General features: G+C 40.7%; 1 protein-coding gene and 1 long non-coding RNA gene across 4 annotated transcripts in view; one reads left to right on the forward strand and one right to left on the reverse strand.

Annotated features, from left to right (window-relative positions):
• The window catches only part of LOC131105215 (uncharacterized), a 46,160-nt gene extending 40,750 nt beyond the window's left edge, over positions 1-5,410 (forward strand). The window contains exon 6 of the long non-coding RNA XR_009119903.1: positions 4,866-5,410. This is a non-coding gene — a long non-coding RNA (uncharacterized LOC131105215). The remainder of the gene's footprint in view (positions 1-4,865) is intronic.
• The window catches only part of LOC131105214 (raftlin-like), an 87,988-nt gene that overhangs the window by 5,844 nt on the left and 60,579 nt on the right, over positions 1-21,565 (reverse strand). For all 3 annotated transcript variants that reach the window (XM_058053101.1, XM_058053100.1, XM_058053102.1), the window contains 3 exons: positions 21,029-21,232; positions 12,435-12,544; positions 2,797-2,900 (listed from right to left, as the gene is read on the reverse strand). In XM_058053101.1, the coding sequence (XP_057909084.1) occupies positions 2,797-2,900; positions 12,435-12,544; positions 21,029-21,232 (418 nt within the window). The remainder of the gene's footprint in view (positions 1-2,796; positions 2,901-12,434; positions 12,545-21,028; positions 21,233-21,565) is intronic.

A 21,565-nucleotide genomic window follows, 5' to 3' on the forward strand; every position in this document is an offset into this window, starting at 1 on the left:
TGATGCCTGCTGATGGACTTCAAGAAGCGTCTTTAGAGCATGTCTTAAATGTTTTCTTTCCTTCCTGATGTCAAAAAGTATATTTCTTAGGGTCAGGGTGATATTTTTTAGATTAGAGTCTTCCAATGATAAGAAAATAACTTATACCGATGTTCATTCCTTTTCTACGGCTTATCCTCACGAGGGTTGCAGGTGTGCTGAACCCTATCCAATAAACGTAAACAAGAAGTATTGAAGTAGTGAACTATTTACTCGGCGGACCGTTCTCACTATGAATCACTATGAACACTAAACCGCCTCCTACCGAACTAAACAGGCTGAAATGGTGATAAACGTTGGCGAATGTTGGTGGAACCTCGGAGAGTGAATGGAAGCTAGTGGGGTTAGCTTAGTTTAGCATGCTGGTGTGGTTGCATGGGCGACTCAGGCAAGATGAGTATATCTTCACCTCTTTAATGTAAGGGGCGTTTCACAATGCGGGACAACAGCGTGCACGTTCTGAGCGAAGATGGTAAGCACGTTTATTCTTGTACCCAACTCGACGTGCCGACATGCAAAACAAACAAAAGCGCTGTTTGCTGTCGGTGCAAACAAGAGTGTCATAAAAAATATCTTCCATATGCAGTTGGAATTGCATGAGTGACTACATCTTCCTTCATCACAGGCACGGGTATTACAGTTTTGAAGATTTAGTAACTAAGCGTGCAGAGACATCCCATTAGAAAATAAATAAATAAATGTGCTTTGCAATTGCAATAGTGTATTTTGTTATATGGGTTAAGATTTGTAGCTTTTTATACAAGACTGTGCTGAATATAAATGTTATATCGTTTTATGCCGTTATATCGTGATACATCCCAAAAATATTATATACATCGCCCAACCCTGATATTTTTATACTCATGTGATCCGCATGCAAATCATTTCATTTAGTTTCATTTTGTGCAGTGGATTAACAAATAAGAGAAAACAAATGCATTAAAATAAGCGGTTGGCCAAAATGCACCTGTCACCTGGTGAGTGTGTGAATCCCTATGTACCTTTATTAGAAAATGCAGTGTTTACATAATACAGTCAACCTTCATCTTACTTTTTGTATGATTTGGTTTTCCACCACAATCTTTGATGAAATTTCATCCCAGTTTTTGTACACGCTTGCAATTTTTTTCTACGGCCAAACATTGCGTTTATCATTTTACCGACTTATTGTACATGGTCTTGATTTTTGTATGGTCAAACATTGGGTGTTTCATTTTAGGAAATTTTATGATTGGTTTTCAACCACACTTTTCCCATGTGCGCCTTACATTTTATACTTTTTTGGACTAAATTTAGTCACAGTTTTTGTACACGATCTCCATTTTCCTACAGCTACACATTGCACATATCATTTTGGAGAATCGTGCGCCCAAACCAAGCATTCCATTTGTCCACGTCTCGTTGTTTGTTTGTTTCTCGTCAAGTGAGCGTCATCTAATGCATTCATCTGAAAAATGTAATTTTTTTGTGCAGCCGCTAAATAACCGAAGAGTGCCTGTACTGTACTGTAGTGGAAGTCCACTTCAGCAATAATCTCCATCCTGGCGAAGAATGAATTAATAATAAACAAGGGTAATCTATAAAGGTAAAAGGAATGTTCAGTGTTTGTTATTTATATCTATTTCACATAATTATAATTTTCTGTATAAAATGTATTTTTTTTAAACATTTTTCGGTGTCTGGAACAGAGGATTAGGATTTACATTATTTCTTGGTTTTTCGTACATTGCCGTTTTTATCAGACTTTTTGGGAAAATCGAGGTTTCACTGTATTGTTTCAGATACGCCTGAATGGTGCACACTGGTGGAACGGCATGGCTCAGTGGGTGGAGTGGTTGTCTCCCAAACTTAAAGGTTGTGGTTTTCGATCCCGTGTTCATGTATATGTCAAGTTCCTTGGGCAAGATAATGAAGCCCCAGTTCCTACTGATGTTGCGTCATCAGAAGGTAACCGTGTCAGAGTGCCTTGGAGGTGGAAAAGCATAATATAAGATAAAAATATAAAACATAATATAAATAATATTATATATATATATATATATATATATATATATATATATATATATATATATATATATATATATATATATATATATATATATATAATTTAATAATAATCCATTTTGATTGACACAACATTTTGTCGAAGTTTTTCTAATTTTGGTTTCATGTGTGTTGTGTGTGTGTGGACAGGGCTTTAAAGAGCTTTTTAATTTGGACATAGAAGCTTTCAAATCTCATGAGAGCTGTCACTGAGCTCCTTCTTTAAAACCAAAAGCGGATGTCGCCACCACCAATGATGCGTCAGCGAGGGCTTAGAAAAGAAAACGAGAAAACCGTTACGGTTTCTTCGAGGAGCTTTTCCTGTGACAGACGCAGCTGCTCTGCTTTAAAAAATAGAAAAAAAACATAAAAACAACTTCCACCACAACTTGGTGTGAAGCAGATTTAGGTCAGCGTCTTCTACAGGAAGTTTGTTTTCACCACAACCTAGACAAGGTGTGCACACTTGCTATGTTCCACTTTACACAATGTAGGCCAAACTAGCCCAACACTGCCTTTTATTCGCTCACTGGCCACTTCATTATGTGCTCAGTCTAAACATTCAGTAGGAGAGGCAAACATTCTCATTGTAATGCCAAAGGGATAGAGCTTGTAAATGTGCCTTGACACCTCGTTTTTCACATCGGACTACAGCAAAACAAAGTACCAGAACAGCATCAAACAGACTCCATTTATGTAAATTTGGGTGATTACCTGTTGGTCTTGATGACAGGTGTCGGTAGGACACAGGTGAGTCTCCATCCAAACATTGCCAAGGATTGCAGCAAGGGGATATAATCAGCCTTCACCTGCAAACCCTGCACAGACAAACAAAACAAAGCATTTATTCCAAGTGTTTTACAGTTAGAGCAGTGTTGTCCAAAGTGTGGCCCAGGGGACATTTTTTGCCCGCGGCTTTTTCTTTTATTGGGATGCGGCACATAAAATAAAACAAAAAAAAAACCAACAGCAAAAATGGAAACATCAGCAGTAATTTTACAAGAATAAAGTCCAAATTGTCAAGTCCGTATGTGCTGCATTGCTGCCCCCTATCTCTCCCTCGTTGCAGCACACTGAGCCGCTTTAGGGGCCTGCTTCACACACCTGTTGCCAATCACTGATTGACTGGCATTTAAGCTCCTCCCTCCCACACACCTGCCCCAGATTGTACTGCCTTGTACCCACAGCCACCCTGCCACAGCTTATGGCTTTGCTAGTTTCTGCTCACTTTCTGCTACCTTGAGTTGTGTTAGCCTTTGTCCTCTGTTTGGCGTGTCTGCCAGCGGAGATACATTTGTCTATCTTCGTTCCTGCCTGGTTGTTGGCAGTGAGCGCTCTGTCTAATGCTACAGCTATTGTTCCTGGCAGGTTTTCGGCAGTGAGTTCAGCAGTGCGTTTTATTCTATATTTTCTGCAACCTTTTTTGCAGCTCCTTGTGTTACACGTTCATAAACAAAATTTATGTAAATTATTTAAGAAGAAAGTTTAAATATTTTTGGAAAAAATACTGCAGGAGGGTTGTAATTCTACCTTGTGGATTTATTGTTGACTTTGTGCTGAGTTGCCATGCTGTCACGGCTCATTGCACATGTAAAGGCCCAAAGAGGCCAGCATTGTTAGTCCAGCGAACGGCATCATGCCACGTTTATCACATGGACAACGTCTCCAGGCACGTATTTATAGGTTATCACATGGTTTGTCTGGTATCAGGCCAGACAAACCTTCAGTCTCGGGCTGATACTGGCACGCGTCTGATTATCTTATTATCACATACTATTTAATCATGAGCTTATTATCACGTACTATTTAATCAAAAGACAATTTTGTTTCCAGAAAATTTTCTGTTCTCTGATTGGTTGTTTCACGGGCACGATACCAGAGCAGCGCGCTCTGAGTGGACAGCTACGGGGGCTGATACTGGACATGGTTAAACTCTATATTTTATCAGTATCACTGCCCTGGGCTTTGACACAGTATCATTTCGGCCTTTCCCCGTATCATTCATGGGCGCTTTCTAGGGTACAGGGCCAATTAATACTGTAGTATGTGATAAGGGCTGTTCCCAACCCACAATCAGAAACCGGTTTCACCTGCTGATGGATGAATGAGTCCACTGAGAGCTTGGACGAGACTCCTTACTTGTCCCTTCATCTTAGCAGGACATTTTCCTAACAGTGTCGGCTTTTTCCTTCAGCAAAGCATCTGCCAAATGAAACTGTTCACTTTGAGGCAAATGCGTCTCTTGCTGATGTTTGTGCTTTTTTGTGTTTGTTTTCATTCTCTTCCAAGTGAGTCATTGCCGCTTTGTGTCAGTGACATCTTTAAATCAAGCGTGGATAAAGATGGCAAGGATATACTTGAGGGAAAAGATCATGTTTATCGTAAACAGGAGAAAAATACTCCGAGGACGTCTCAGACGCTCACAGAATGCAACAAAACACAACCTTGACAAAGATATATATTTTTAAAAAACGTACTTTCACGCTCTCTGATGTAAAAAAAAAAATGTAATCCACCCACATGGAGACATACCTGTAGCTAAAAAGTGCAAAATGTGGAGCTATTAATTAATTAATTAAAGCAATTTTAACAAACCAGTAGCATGGAAAAGTAATTTCTGGATCGTTGGAAATTCACAAGACAAACAAAACATGTTGGGGGAAAAAAGTGTTGCTTTTCTTATTTAAAAGCCCCAAAAATCAAAGTTTTAGTCACAACGCCAAATGTGATCAATATGCAGAAGAAGAAACAAGTCTATTGATTTGTCTTTCCCTCCTTCTCAGGGCATGGAATTGATGACAACTAGACTGTCAGCTTGTCCGAAGATATTTCATGCTCAAAGACTCGATAGGACAGCTCTAGTCTGATGAGACAGAATCCAAAGTATCTGTCCCATTTCAGTTGGGGTGTGCCTCCACCTTTAAAAAATAAATACTTGGGTCCTCCACCATCCTCTCTGACGAGAGCTGTCCTATCTAGTCTTTTGAGCAGGAACTGATGAAGACCACAAAACACCTTCCGTCCAGCTGCCATGGAATCAATGCCCCAGATGGTACAATGACCTGGACGAATGAGAATATTCAGAGACCTCATTCCATCCTTCCAACTAATTTCAACTAAATCATCAAACTGGCCCTAGAGAAGAAGAAATGACCTCATTTTCGACAAAATCACAGCACCCCGAGACAGTTAGCATTAGCATACAGCCCTCATTTGCCTAACGACCCTCGCGCTGGCTGATGATGCGATGCGAGCAATGATGAAGGCGTCAAGGCCTAACAAATTATCCCACAGAGCGCCACAGACCCCAACCATATATATTCCCCTATGACTGTCTGGACATACTAAGCTAGCTAGCATTATCGGCAAGGCTTGGCTTGGTGATGATTCTTTGAAAAAGCACATCATTTATCAGTAAAGAGATGTAGAGTTTCACAATAAAATATCTCCTACTTGTTTCCTCAACGTTAGCGGCCACTTATGTCAGCATTAACCATCCGGTTGCTACTTCAGACTCGTGTATTTCCCCCACCACAATGCTCAGAAAGCACCAGTTGTTGTTGGTTTGCAACCATTTTGAGTGATGCTAGCATTTCTTCACTCACTCTGCTTGCTAAATGGGAAGTTAGCCTTTTTTAAAAGGAACTGGAATCAAAAGCTTCTCAGAGTTGGAGGACAAATTGAAAATCTGTCCTCTTCGCCAACAAGCAAAAGTGTGACACAAAAATGGCGACGCCCCACCTTGACATTTAAATACTATTTAAGCCAGGGGTGTCCATTACACCCATCGCGATCAAAGGTAATGTGACTCAATGTATGTGTCACCCATGTAATAAACGTCACTTCTTAGATGTTGCATGACATTAAGCTCCAGTCATGATTTGTTGTTGCGCCGCCACGGCAAATATTAAGTGGATGTCGTCTCAAGCAACACACAGGAATGCAACTTTCATCTGTATTATTCCACTTCCAGATAACGCTATTCACTTGTAGAGGTCATTGATGTAGAACAAAGTGCATGGTGTCCCTCATTAGTGAGGGAACGGGAGCTTTTTCTTTGGCAAGAGCCAATCACAAGCTATCAGTAAACTCACAACAAGCTTGTCAACCCATCATTACTCAACAGTCTAACTCATGGTGTCATCTTACGAAGAACTAAACTCATCACACAGCAACTTAACACTCAAAAGGTAGCAAGGAAATAAAATACCAATACAAACTTAAAAAAATTAAACTATTTTAATGTTTTCCCATAATGTATTGCTTACAAGCAAAGCATTCATTGTTGCATGCTGGGATGCTGCAATGATGTCAGCCTCCCTCTGGGCTTCTCTGCTCTCTCTCTGGTTGTCTGACTTCTGGCTGCTCTGCTCTTGCAAGACATATTCTTTTTAATGAAGCATCTTCCCAATTTAATCTTGACAACCCCCCCCCCCCCCACCCCCAATGGTTATACTCATTAGATAGTTACATGGCTTGGTTTGGTGTTCCAAGCAGAGTACAGTGGAACATGATTTCCGAAAATGTACACAAACATTCTGCCTCAGTTTGTTTCCCATTTAGCATACAATATGGCACGTATCTTGTTGTGTTATTAACACATGGAGTGGGTCCAACTGTGTTAGCATTCTGTTAGCATGTTTTCAACTAGAAACCACCACTGGAAGTCATTGTGCCCGAGCTGCATCCTCCATCTGACGTATTCAACATTGGCCTCTATAGTTATTTTGGGTTGCCACAGGTCTCTCCTTTGCTTATCTGACTGATCATGGCTGCAAAATAACAAAGCCAAACAAAGTAGCAAGCGCCTGCATTGTGATAGCAAAGGGACTATTAACCCACAGTAAAACATCACACAAGAATGTGTTGTATGTGTTGCGTCATGGGTGTCATTTGCATTATTTTTTGTGTGAAAATGTGGTTAGAGTCGGTTTCGGCATCTAGAACGGATTAATGACACTAAGTTTGGCTCTATAGTACTTCCAAGCCATTCCCAATGTAGTCCAGCGAAGCTTGCCGGGCAGGACAATGAAGAAACCAAACAAAGCACAAATCAACACGCAGCTCCTTCTTTTCTCATTTGCTTGAGGCAGAGGTGCATCTCCGTCTTGCAGAGGTTTATGTTGGCTTTGTTCCCGGAATAAGGCTCGTCTCCGCAGCCTGTCCACAAAATAAATGGAGAAATCATTTTCCCTGGAATGACTTTGTGCTCTTTGTAGTAGTGGAGAGTTAATCACAGTCCCGCCAGTGCAGCCCTGACTTATTATGCAGAACATCAGCGACCAGCGAGCCCCAAAAACAAAGTCATCACGCTGCCGTCTTTTTCCATCAGCGCTGTTGGAGATTGGAATAAAGGAGAGCACGGGAAGAGGAGGGACCAGTTGTCCTGAAATCAACACGGTCAGAGCTACTTCAAATAAAAGTATGGGCCACTTTATCGCAATTGAACCTCTGGAGTGCTGTCTTTTCTATGTGAGGAGATTTCACAAAAGCTGAAATTACTTTTTACCAGAATATTTTTGCAGATGTTCAACAAAATAATAATATAACCTTGCAATACAGCTTCCCTTACACCGATCATATATTCATACTCATATATTAATATTAGGGCTGTCAATCGATTAAAATATTTCATTGTGATTAATCACTTTTTTTTGTCCATAGTTAACTCACAATTAATCGCAGATAGAAATACATTTTTATCTATAATAAGTAGGGGAAATTTCTGTGGTAAACGATTCCATGTGCAACTACAACAATAATTACGTCTAATTTTATGAAAAGGGATATATATTTCGGAACAATGGGCCATTATTTAAAACAATACAGTCTGCAAGCATATTTTTGTATTACTATTTTTCTTTATTATTAGCACAGGAGCATAACATGAGTGAGACCTCTCATACTGTCACAAACATGTTTTGTTTTTTTTATTACAGTGTCAGCTCAAAATAAGATTTGTTTATTTATGGTACTGGTTTAAATTCTAAATGTTTGGGAGTAGAAAAGCCTACATAGGAACATTCAGAAACGATGATTATTACAAAATTTGCCTCAATGCACCTTTCCTTCATGAAGTGTACAAATGAAAATACCTAAAACGTAGGGCAATTGTCATAAAACATTTAATCAAAATTGCAAACTCAATGTAATTTTATTTCTCTTTTAAAACACATAAAAAATACATATCAATTAATCATTACATTACAGTAAATATTATTGTATTACATCACTGTAATTTCTATTAATTAGAAACAGTTTTTGAATGTTTAATGCGAGCTGCGATTTGTCCTACTTTTTTGACGGCCATTGAATGCACCATCAAATGTTGTCCGATGCACAGAGGGATGTATGAATGTACATCCCTTTTTCTTTCACCTCATATTTGCTCCCAAATGCTCATACTATGTGGGAATGCATAAAGGTGAGATTGGATGACATTTAGTGTTAATTTGCAAGGTTGGGCAACGCTGTTTTAAATGGCCTCTGTAGAATCACTGGAAATGTTTCAGCAGCAAACCATGCTTCTGGTTTTTAGTATGTCCAGCTTTAAGACCTGATCCAATCAGAATGAGGGCAGACTGCTTTGAAAAAACGAGCAAAACAAGTCCTGGTCTGGACACGAGTGTTATGATGAACCTTCATCATATGCTTTACCTCTCAGCTCTTATATGAGGCTTCCTACACTTTGCTGCAATTCATCTTTTCAGAACCAGGCTTTGAAAATGAACTCCATTGATTTTTGAACATTATGAGACTCTCTGGCTAGCTGGAGGTCAGAGTCGTTGCTTCTTTTATCGACCTCTCCTTCTCTCAACGACGCTGCAAAAGAGCCTCTAGCTGTCTGTGTAACCTCCGCCACAGAAGACGGAGATACCACACACAGGACACATGTGAGACATGCAAAGCTGGACACCGCCAGTCTGTCCTCAGAAGGGGAGGGCGCGCTGATGAATGTTTGGAATTAGCAGCCATCAGCTGAGTCCACATGGGCCCTGGTATTGTAAAACACAATTTCCCCCACTTCAGGGTTAAAATCATGTTTACAAGCAGTCAAGTTCATGCCAAAGCAGCAGCAGGATCTTCTAAAAAAGAATGTCGACTAGAGTGTTTGACTAACTAAGCAGATGTACCCTTAAACAAAAGCCAGTGAAAGTCCAAACAACGTAAAGTTGAAGACTTAACGACTTGCTCAGCTTCTGCAATCTAAGCGAGGACGTCTGTCCTAAATATGTTTTGCTATGACATTTGAAGTATTTTTACTTGCCGAACACGTCCGCTTTTGTCGTTTATTTCCTCTGCCTGACATTTCTATGTTTTTCGATTTTTTTGTTGTTGCTTCCGCTTGTGGCTTGTGTTTTTTTTTTTATTTAGCTGAAAGACTTTTAAATATTTGTTGGTTTGACATTTGTTATTTGTCTGGCATATGACAAAATCTATTTGTTGGACCCCCATTTAGCCTTTTTCCATTTATTTGTTTTCTTATCATTAAATTGGACTTTTTTTCTTTTTCAAACAACTTTTATTGCATTTTGCTTCGTGAATCCTCTTCACACAACAAATGTTATTTATTACATTTCACTCACTCAGAACGTGTGTGATAGTCATCGTCCACAAAGCTGAGCTTCACGTTTAAACGCAGCGATGAACAATGCTGATGATTAAAAAAAAAAAAAGAACATTGCTGAATGCTTCTTTCCGGATAGGGTCACAGCACCCATTCATCTTAGACACATTTATACATGCTGTAGAAACATTACCTCTAGTTTTATATTACAACTTTTCAAAGTCGGCCACAAATGGAAAACTGCAGTGTTGTCAAACTAAGAACTAATGAATGTTTCTTTTTCAACTTTAATATTCTGATAAACTTTGGGAAAATGAGGTTGGGGAAAATGTTATAATATGGGAATAATGTCAAAATATTACAAGAGTTGAAAAATTTAAAGTTTAAAATAAGAGTGACATCTGAGTGGTTAGCGCGCAGCGCCATCTCTGTGTGGAGTTTGCATGTTCTCCCCGTGCATGCGTGGGTTTTCTCCGGGTACTCCGGTTTCCTCCCACATTCCAAAAACATGTCTATATCTATTAGTTTATTTAGCCATGTTTATGCTTGCAAAAAACACAAAACTCATCACACAGTAACTTAACACTCAAAGTGTACCTAAAAATATACAAAGAAGTACCAATATGAGTTTTGAAGTTTCCCATTCTTCATTGTGTCTGAGCAAAGCAGTTCATTGGAGGACATGCGGCATAGAAAGTGGTTAGTGCGCAGGTCACACAGCTAGGAGACCCGAGTTCAATTCCACCCTCGGCCATCTCTGTGTGAAGTTTGCATGTTCTCCCCGTGCATGCGTGGGTTTTCTCCCACATTCCAAAAACATGCTAGGTTAATTGGTGACTCCAAATTGTCCATAGGTATGAATGTGAGTGTGAATGGTTGTTTGTCTATATGTGCCCTGTGATTGGCTGGGGACCAGTCCAGGGTGTACCCCGCCTCTCGCCCAAAGACCGTTGGGATAGGCTCCAGCACCCCTGTGACCTTCGTGAGGATAAGCGGTAGAAAATGAATGAATTTATGAATGAATTAATGAAATAAGAGCATAAATGTGGGAAAAAAGCAAAGACTGAAGCTCATACTAATAATGGGCTTTTCCACCTATTTCTACATTTACAAAATATCCTCGCAAAACACACTCACCTGCCTCCATTTGGGCCATCAGCCACCAATATACACAACACAAACACAAACTTACGACCCTGGGTCGTAACACCCTGGCACTTCACCGTCCCCCCCAGTAGGGGCTGCCCCACCATTTGGGAAGCACTAAGTAAGGACGTGACTGGACACCTTTTGTGACATATTATTTAACAAAAATATTTCATAACAAAATGCCTTTAGGGATTTATTTACCAGCTTAGATTTCATGAAAAGCTTCTAAAATATGCTTTTAAACAGTGACAGTGTCTCGTACACACACACACACACACACACACACACACACATGGAGAGAGCAGAGCAGTAACAGTATGAAAATGTAACAGTTTCCTAACCACTGAAATAGTCTATCATGCTGTGTCACACCAGCGAACCGTACTATCACAATACATGCACCAGAGTTCCTTTCAACCAAACAGGACATGTGGGATCAGGGGCTTTTAAAATGATATTGGATCCCAGTGGTTGGGGGGGGGCACTGTAGTATCTTTTAATAAAAAAACTTCACAAATCCTGCACTTTTTAAATATTTTTTAACACACGTCTTTCCCTCCAGCTAAAAAGAGGCAACTCATTAATGCATGTAAAGGGACACACCTATTCCACATGCAAAGCCCGCTATTAAATCACCTCCAAAAACCTCCAAGGTTTTATGGTTTAAATACATGCTGTGACCATATAGAAACAGGTACATTGATTATATCATGTAATACAGCTGGGATAGGCTCCAGCATACCCGTGCTACTCTAGTGAGGATAAACAGTATAGAAAATGGATGGATAATTTTACCCTTCTTTTCTGAGTTACCTTGTGTATGGATTGTGCTCTATAAATAAACTTGACTTGCCTTTTTGGAGGTTTTTTTTCCAAAGGCTTTGTAGACGGAATAGTGCATTCTTAACTGCCTCTTTTTAGCTCTTTTTATATCTTTAGGATGCACAGAAAAGAGAGTGCTCTAAACTTGCATTCCGCTTTTTATAAAAATCACGCACAGAGGAAATGCTCGGTACACTTAAGGAAAAAAAACACTGAAAATGTTAAAGTAAAAGAATATTATGTGCTGGTAAAAGCTGACCTTGGAATGTAAACAAACGTCACAGTTCACCCTCACTAGCAAAATGGCCAGCTGATTGGACCGAGCCCTACATTAGCTTGTTAAGTCGGTCAGTGCAAAACCCGACCATCATACGGCCAAGAAAATGTCCTTTCACACTTGGAAAAGTCTAAATTCAATTACCCAGATAGCATCTGTACACATACACATGCACACTTACATATATACTTCAGCACACCAAGACAAGCAACACACCTTTAAACGACATTGGACACAAATCCATTTTAACAGCAAACCTTTGCTGGGGACAGATGTAATCTGGAACAGATAAGCACTTGTTTACAGCTGACGACACACACACACACACACACACACAAGGTGTCCTCCATGTCGATAAAATGTACTGTAGCATTTTAACAGCAATTAACAAATGCCACCTTAAAACCAATAAAAAGGCAGCAAAAGCTGCAAGCGGCAGGATGATGGCAAAAAAGTGCAAGTGGATGATTTTTACCCCCATAAACCTGAAAAATATGACAGAGGAAAAACTCCACACAGGTCTTGATAACTACTCACATCAATGATGGTCCACTGCTCCACCACGATGGCGTCATATGTGGTGTTGACCTCGCTGTCACTTGCCTCCTGGAACACGAAGACGCTCTCCACTGACTTGGGGAGCACATCTGTACACAGGAAGACAACATATTCACCAACCCCACACATTCACAGTTTTTGGTCACACTTTTCTTTTCCTGCAAAAATAGACCCTCATCTACTGTAAGTCAGTATACATCATACAAATACATCATCATAATGCATAAAATGCAAAAAACTGGCAGCAACGTGACCACAAGTTCATATATTATGATCAGTGGAATTATAACGGGCGAGCAGCGTGGATTATGTCGACGTGGCTTAGCCTGCTAGCCTCTATGGCCTCCTATATATAAGTATATTTTAGATTAGAGCCCTCTAGTCCATTTAAGACAGTAATGAAGACTCATGCTTGTGTGTGTTGCTGTAATGTATGGATTTTTGTGTCTGTTGTGATATCATTCAAACCTGAAATCCCGTCTAGTGCTTCTGTGGTTCACCCAACATTACAGTAAAATTACTGACCCTAGCGACCAGTGTAGAATAGTACATAACAAAACGTATTTAAATGCGTCGTCTGCCTGCCCTTTATTGGTATTTTAGTTCATTTCTTGAAAAGGCTTAATTTAGGTATAATACATACATTTAATAATAAATAATAATAATACATTTTATTTGTATAGCGCTTTTCAAAATAAAAATAAAAATATGGAGTTGAATAAAAACAAGTAAACAGAGTAAAAGATACGTTAAAATACAACATTCATTGGTTAATACACAGTTAAAACATGAGTAAAAGCGCGGGGGGGGCACAGCAGTCAGGTATAAAACGTTAGACATTAAAAACAGATTTAAAGAGGTGGGTTTTTAGTTGGTTTTTGAAACTGGGAAGGTCAGGGCAAGCATGGAGTGAATGGGGCAAAGAGTTCCAGAGGGTGGGGGCAGCGATGGAGAAGGCTCTGTCTCCCCAGGTTTTTTTTTTTACTAATAATAGGAGATGTTTAGCCATGAAACAGCATGATTTCTTTATGTGAAGCCCAAAAATAAGTAGTAGTGGTCAGGGATTACTGTTTTCTTTTTCTTTGGGCTTTTCCCTTCAGGGGTCGCCACAGCAAATCAATCTCCTGCATCTGCATCTGTCTCTCTCACACCAACTACCCTCATGTCCTCCTTCACTACATCCATAGCTACTCTAAATGCAGCATCCTTCTACCAATATATTCACTATCTCTCCTCTGGACATGTCCCAACCATCTCAGTCTGGCCTCTCTGACTTTATCTCCAAGGCCTCTAACATGTAATGTCCCTCTGATGTACTCCTTCCTGATCCTATCCATCCTGGTCACTCCCAATGAGAACCTCAGCATCCTCAACTCTGTTACCGCCAGTTCTGCTTCCTGTTTTTTCCTCAGTGGCACTGTCTCTAGAGCAAACAACATGGCTGGTCTCACCACACTTTCCTTTCATTTTAGCTGAAACTCCTTTATCACACATCACCCCTGACACTTTTCTACCCGTTCCATCCTGCCTGCACACGCTTCTTCACCTCCTTTTCACAATCTCTCCATTGTTCCGAACTGTTGACCCCAAGTACTTAAAATTCTCCACCTTCAACTGTAGACTATAAAATTGTACAACAACATGAGTTTCGCGACACTGCCAGGAAGTGAAGCATGTGTGGAGTCTTTGCAGCTGGAACAGCTTCCACTCTCCTGGGATGACTTTTGGGAGTGTGTCACTAAAGTCGGACCTGTTCTAGAGATCTTCCATTCCTCCAAGCAAGCCTTTATGGAGCTTGCTTTTTTGCATTGGGAACAGAAAAGTCTCAAAACAAAGTTGGAAGCATACAAATGTCCAAAACGTACTTTAAAAATGACATCAAGTCATCAAGATCAGATTCATTAAGAGCCTTAAGAGTCTCTTTACTACACAAAAGGATGAGGTATTCCTTTACTGGGATTTTAGGGAAGACGTGTCTGATGTCAAAACAATCAAGCTCCCAGCTTCAGGAGACGATGGATGAACGCTGGCAATGCTTCAATACGGTTAAACTACGGAGTGTAGCGATACTTGAACCCGTCTGTGAGTCTCATCCGCACAAAGACACTTTTATTCTCCACATCGCTTATTGTTGTGTGACTGGCGTCCTGTACAGAAAACCACTGCTGGCCTTGTGACCTCTCACACACACACACACACACACACACACAGTTTTCCAGGCTGAGTGCTTTCTCATTAATGCCATGCCATTTACACACTAATACAGTTTGCCGGAGCCCAGACGCAACACAAGACACTCCACATTTCATTACTAGACCACAATAATAGTGTTGGGAGGGGCGAGGCCTGTGTCTGCAGCGACAGGAAGGAGCATAGACGGATGGCAGAAGGCGGGGGGACTGATAGATGTACCTCCCTCCCCCTCCTCACCCCAAAACCCAATTAAGGTCCAATGCACTCTCAGTTTGAAAACATCTCAGACATCTGCTGGTTCGCTCCAATGCGGACATTGTTGGTGCTAACTCCGCCCCCTCCTGCTTCAAACCTTCTAGACTGAGGGACTGTATGGTAGCGACAGTGTGCGCAGTACACAGCAGGACATCACCGTTTAAGGCGACAGTCAGCTTGTCTTTCTCCTTCGCTTACATCTTTAAGAGACAAAACTAAATCCATGCATGTCTTAACTGGATGAAAGCTGATGTTCAAGTTCAGCATTTTCAAGCATAAAAATGCTGAATGAACAAAGTAAAATATACGACATTAAGAAAACGCATTCTACTTTGGCCACTAGGTGTCAGTAATTTCTTGGTGAGACAAGCACCAGACTTGATAGCCGGAACAACAGGCTTTTATGATTTAAATGATCAAAAATATGAACATACTAATCATACTAATCATAATACTAACACAGGCTCCTGTAGCAGCCATAACACATGACTAGAGATGGGCTTTCAATTTCTACCACCCTGGTTCCGATCCCTCTTTTCCACTTCGGTTCCAAACGATTCTCGATTCCTTTGTGTTTAACAGGGAGGGTCCTAAGTTTAAATGAGGGTGTTAACCAGAGTTGTTTTTGCACCATCCTCTATTTGTACCAAACTTCCACATTGGATAACCGGTTATATTGGCATAAGACAGACGTTATTTATTGTTTGACTTCCGTGATTTGGGGTTGCTTAGTGCAAGTGTCTTCAATTAAAATTGAGAAAGGCTCGTTAATGCAATTTTTCACAGCAAAGGTGTGAATTTCATTTTCTACCACTTATCCTCACAAGGCTATCCCAGCTGTCTTCGGGTACACCCTGGACTGGTCGCCAGCCAATCACAGGGCACATATAGACAAACAACCATTCACACTCACATTCATACCTATGGACAATTTGGAGTCACCAATTAACCTAGCATGTTTTTGGAATGTGGGAGGAAGCTGGAGTACCCGGAGAAAACCCACACATGCACAGGGATGCAAACTCCACACAGAGATGGCCAAGGGTGGAATCGAACTTGGGTCTCATAGCTGTGTAGCCTGCATGCTAACCACTCGTCCCCAAACCCTACACATCTACCTATTGTTTCAATACAACACAATTAAGTTGACACCTAAATGGTTATGGTTAAAATGAAAACAGGACCAAATTTCACATAAATAATAATAATACAAATAATGAGATGAACACAAAGGGTTAAAAAACACTACTTTCTCTGAAATACTAATAATAAATGTTTCTTTAAATGAAAAGCTGCAACAGTACATCCATCTGTTAAAGCTTCAGATGATCTTGTTTTTGTTGTAGCTGACATTAGGATTTGATTGATTTTTGTCAAACAATTGTTCTTTTTGTTTATCTTTGAGTAAGGTCTCTGCAGCATAGCGCGGAGAAGGAATTGAAGGAATTTTTATTTTGCTACAATATCCGTACAATCCTTAGTGAACACTCACTGCATGCTGCTATGCTATACTGTACTGTTACGCTATCTTATTTCCTGTGTGCTCACATCAGACTTTGGTGAATATTTCCACTTGAATGATTTGTGTTTTGTCATGCGGTGGCACGTCACATTTCAGAATTACGCTCGCCACCTGGGTATGTATCAGGATCAAGGTCCACCATTTTGTGATGGCTGTCTTATAGAAAGTCTGCAGTAACGTATCAAAGATGAGGTTATTTCTAAACCATGAATGCCTGAACATGAATCACGTTGGTCGTTTACCCTCCTTTGCATGATATCATTGTGTTGCAATTGAAACTTGATGCCCAATCCTATCTACGACAAGCTAAAAATCAACTCTGAACCCCCGACGTCTCTTCCTGCCCACCAGCCATCATGCTCCCCTACTAGGAACACATTAACTGCGACACACATGAGCATGGGTCTTATTCATGTCTTATACTGTATGTCTTATTTTCTCTAATTATGTCTACTATATTTGGTAATAGTCTAAACGTTACTGTAGACTGAAAACGTTACGGTGTTGTTTCATGTCTAAGGGCATGCAACAACATGCCATAACTACAAAAATATTCAATTTCCTTGTTGAAATTCACTTATCACGGTCCGGCCTAGATCCATCTAACCGCAATGAATGAGGGTTTACTGTACTTTCAATGTATATAGTGAGATCCTACTTAAAATATGAAATATGCATGCATTTTGCTTTCATTAGGCTTTCCTGCACATGTAGTTTGGAGTGAGCATGTGAACCCAAAACAGGTTACAGCTGTTGATTTCTCAACGACCTGACAGCTTATCTATATTTCAGACAGGCCGACAAGACGACCGGCGCCTGTGATGGTGTGTGATAGGCGCTCTGGTTTGGCAGTCAGTGTTGCCGGGCAGACTGTGTCTGGCACTTGCAATCTCTTTCATGCCATTTTGGACATTTGCAGTTTTTCTACTCCTCACCGCCTACAGTAGCAGTAAGTAGTCGCCTTCCTAGACTATGATGTAAGTACACTTTTAAGTTGTTTTTGCAGTAAGTTGTAACTGTAACTCCACTGCTTCAGTCATCCCCATGTTCTGCCTGGGCTCGAACCCGGATCTGCAGAATGAAGAGACAGGAGCGCCAGCCATCGAGCCAAAAGCCTGAGCTGTCAACTCAATGTCCAGCGTGACTATTAAGGAGTCTGGGAGTGATGTTTACCAACACACTTTTGTACCGTTACGTGAATTATGCCTAAATTAACTCCTAAGTCCATTCAGCTTTTTATGATGGTCATTCATTCACTTCCATGGTAATGACTTTCCTTTTCTTTGGCGCACTTTTTGCTTGGGAGATGAACTCATAGGTGTTTTCGAGTCTTGACTTTACGGACCAAAATTAAATTTTTATTAATTTATGGCTAAATGAAGTAAAATACTATAAGGTATAAGTATACTATACTATAAGTATAAATAACTATAAGGCATGATTTGTAGTCTGTAGATACCAGTAATTTTACTATAATATAACAAAACACAAGACGCATCACTTAAATCTACTACTACTACTACTACTACTACTACTATGTGTGATGAACAACAATTAAGCGCTACACATAAGACACAATTTAAAGCTGTTGTTTCAAATGCCCACAAGGCATGCTGGGTAGTCCAGCTGCAACAACAATATGAACTATGAGCAATTAAACATTGGATATCGAGAGTATGTTAACTCTTCCTTCTTTACTTCTCTGATGACCTCATCATATTTTGCAATCAAGCAAAAATCCCACAAACACCAAAAAATATACTACAAGCTACATGCTACTCAGCATGCCTTGCGGCAGGAATATATGGGTGTTTTGGCATGGGTATTGTGCCCACATGGTTAGTAGTTATGTTACTTTGTGTTCCATGTGTTGTTGGTCGCTGTTTTGTACAAGCTACAGATTTCATTTGACCCTTCTGGCGACTCAAGCGTGCCATCATAGCACCGCAAGTCATGTTGCCGGCTACAGTTTCAATGTTAAAGGTTTAAAAAAAGGAATTTGGTGGGCCTTCTTTGGCCCATGAGCCGCAGTTTGCCCACCTCTGCTCTAACATGACATCATCCACTTCATTAGGTACATTTCCACACACTCATCCAAGAGACCAACATTCTGCCTTTGCAAAATAATAATAGTAATTTATTTACAATATTGTGGTTTGCAGAGGTAGCATATTTTGAGGCTGCGGTGTAGCAGAATACGCTAACACGATTATCGATGCTTCTTTCCTACACTAGACAATGTAAAACAAAGAAAACAAGCAGCGTCAGTAACGTTTGTGGATCACGGCTAATGCTGAGCAAATCCTTTGTTAGTCCTGCACAGTCTGATGTGTAACAAAAGGATTATCTCACTGCATAAATGTCAGCTTTTTAATTGATTTTATAATCAGCCTCCACGGTGGACGATCGCGCCAGCTGATGTGCATTCTTCCTGCGTTTGTGAGACGTCAAAAAGCTGGGGAAAAAACATAACCGGTTGCTGAATGTGCAGAGAGAAACACATCCACGCACAAGTCGCCATGACTTCAGTCCTGTTGAGTCTCACGTAGGCTGCATCACTTTGTCTGCTGTTGTCTTTGGCCAAATTTAGAAGTTGTGGAGCGGCGACTGTGGTGCGTATGAATAGCCGAGCGTGTCACAAGAAAGGCTGTAAATCCTCATTGCGGATCTGGAGAGAGCTTAAGCTGTTCAAGTGACAAAGGCAAACTCCCGCTTCCCACTTGTGCTGTTGCTTCCTAACTCTGGGGAGTCAGTGGAAACAACGTGTGTGTGTGTGTGTGTGTGTGTGCAGCGTGCAAAAATATGAATGTATGAATGAACACGCAGCTTAAGCTCAGGGAATTCGATACCTTTCTAATACCTGTAGCCACAGCAACACACACACACACACATGCTCGTGTGTATGCAAACATGGACCCTAATGTGCTCTGATGCCACGTCACCATGACAACACATGTTTACAAGGACAGGGACATGGAGTGCTCCTCTGGAACAACCTGCGTTTGACGCAACGTGGAGACCATTTTGTATAAAGGTGCTTTACACCAAATCTTCAGGTGATCTTTAACTAAACTTTTTCTTTCATTTCCATGAAGTTATGACAGAGGTTTTGACAGAAATGATAAACAATAAAGTTCAAAGTATAGATTTAAGCAAAATGTACATACAGTCTATTTTTATATATATTTTCTTAAAAAGGACCTATTGTGCTTAAATTTTGGCCCTTTGCTTTGAGTTATGGACTCCTATAGAGCAGCTACACACAATAACCAGCACAGAAAGCTTTCTAGATTTTCCAGAATCTGCACCTATGTCAGCTGTATTTCGGTCTGTTTTAATTTATGCCACCCACGGCCCGCCCCCGGGCATGTCTACTCTGCTCCGATTGGTCCCACTCAGCATGTACCCGAGCCCATATAAGGAAGTCACAGGCTGGATGGAGCTGGTGAAACCGATCATTCATATGCCTTCTTTCAGGGCTCACTTCCAAATATGCAAACCACATTGGTGTGGGCTGTAACCCACACCAAGCTAACCCCCCCCCCCCCCCGCTTAGCTCCCCTCGAACCAAAACATATGCGTACAAGTCTTATTTATGTCGTAAATGTCTTATTTTGTCTCGATATGTCTACTTTATTGGGTAATACGACTGTAAAGGTGACTATAGGGGTGCTATTTTATATCTAGAGGACTCTAATAATGTTAAAACAACACACGTTGAAGGTCATTAAAGGTTTTCTATGCTCTAACTACGAAAATAGTCCATTTATAAATAAGGAATCCTAATTAACAGAAATTCACCTGTCATGGCTGGTCAGGATTAGATTTTGGGAGTTTTTCTGCAAAATGAAACAGCTCACAGCCACTTGTATTTGTCAAAGATGCCAAAAAAAATGTTAATCTGACTGAGATTTGCAGAGGCATTACCCGTGCCAACCAATTACCAGAGTTCCCAGTCAGGCCGCTTTGCACGACAGGAAACTGTAGCGCTGTATGTTTGCAGATTTGGTGACAGTCAGCGCCCGCGCCTTCATTTCATTTCTGACTCATTTCTTCCATCTTTAGGGAGATCACATCTACAGATGTGTGTTGCTACAAAAAAGCCCCCAAACTGCTGATTTATCACGGACAACCGCAAGAAATGTTGCAGTTGGATGATAAAGAAGAGCTTTTTTAGTCTCAAGTTAGAACAAATGTAAGACATGAATTGACACGGAGACAACGGGGATGCAGCCTCGAGCAGAGCTGCTGTTTGAAACCATTAGCTGCTAGCAACACATCGACAAAAGTTGAGATGTTTGTTGTGTAAAAGTTTCAACTATTCATTCCCGGACAACGTGAAGTATTCTACTAATACATTTCATTGTGAGGCGCATGTGTTGGCTACATTATTTCAGTTACAGGCTTGTTGAGGCTTTTGCTTTGACAAATTAGTCATTAATGATGTTGTTTACTTTCAAAGAAACCTCCTAATCCGCCTCCCGACACACCCTTGGGTGGGAAGAACCCAAACAGGAAATAGCTTGGATGCCAAAACAACTCTCATAAACTCGGAGGAATCTCCAAGCCAGACAACACACACACACACACACACACATATTACCGTTAAGGCCCCCCAGGTGGAAGTGTCCGTCGACCAGCGAGGCTCCGTTATTAAAGTGCTGGGTCATGTGGTCCAGCCAGTTGGCCTCCACCTCTTTCATGCCTTCGTCGCAACTCTGGACCCTCAGAGGGACCTTGACCGTGTAGTATTTGGCGGGACCCTCCCGGACAGCAGGATGGTTGTACAACGCCAGTAGCTCCGCCCCTGTGGAGACACCACACCAAACCTCTATGAAGCATTTCATGTGGTTTCATGTGGCCAGTTAGCATGTGGAGTGATGTTCCAACTTTTGGGACTGTTCCATCTACAGCCACTCCGTATTTGCAAACATAGCAAAAAAAGCTGACTACAAACCAAATATGAAATAATCAAAATATGCATCATGTTACTAGACTTAATAGAGAGACTAAAGAGATTAAACTACTTTTTAACAATGTAGGTGCTTTCAAAACATGCATAAAAATGACAACTAAATACATTACTTTTTAATAAAGAAATCCTGCATGGAAGTATGTAGTGAAGTAGGACCTTGTGTAA

Source organism: Doryrhamphus excisus, chromosome 17 (assembly GCF_030265055.1).
Source record: "Doryrhamphus excisus isolate RoL2022-K1 chromosome 17, RoL_Dexc_1.0, whole genome shotgun sequence".
In the NCBI taxonomy this organism is placed as follows: domain Eukaryota; kingdom Metazoa; phylum Chordata; class Actinopteri; order Syngnathiformes; family Syngnathidae; genus Doryrhamphus; species Doryrhamphus excisus.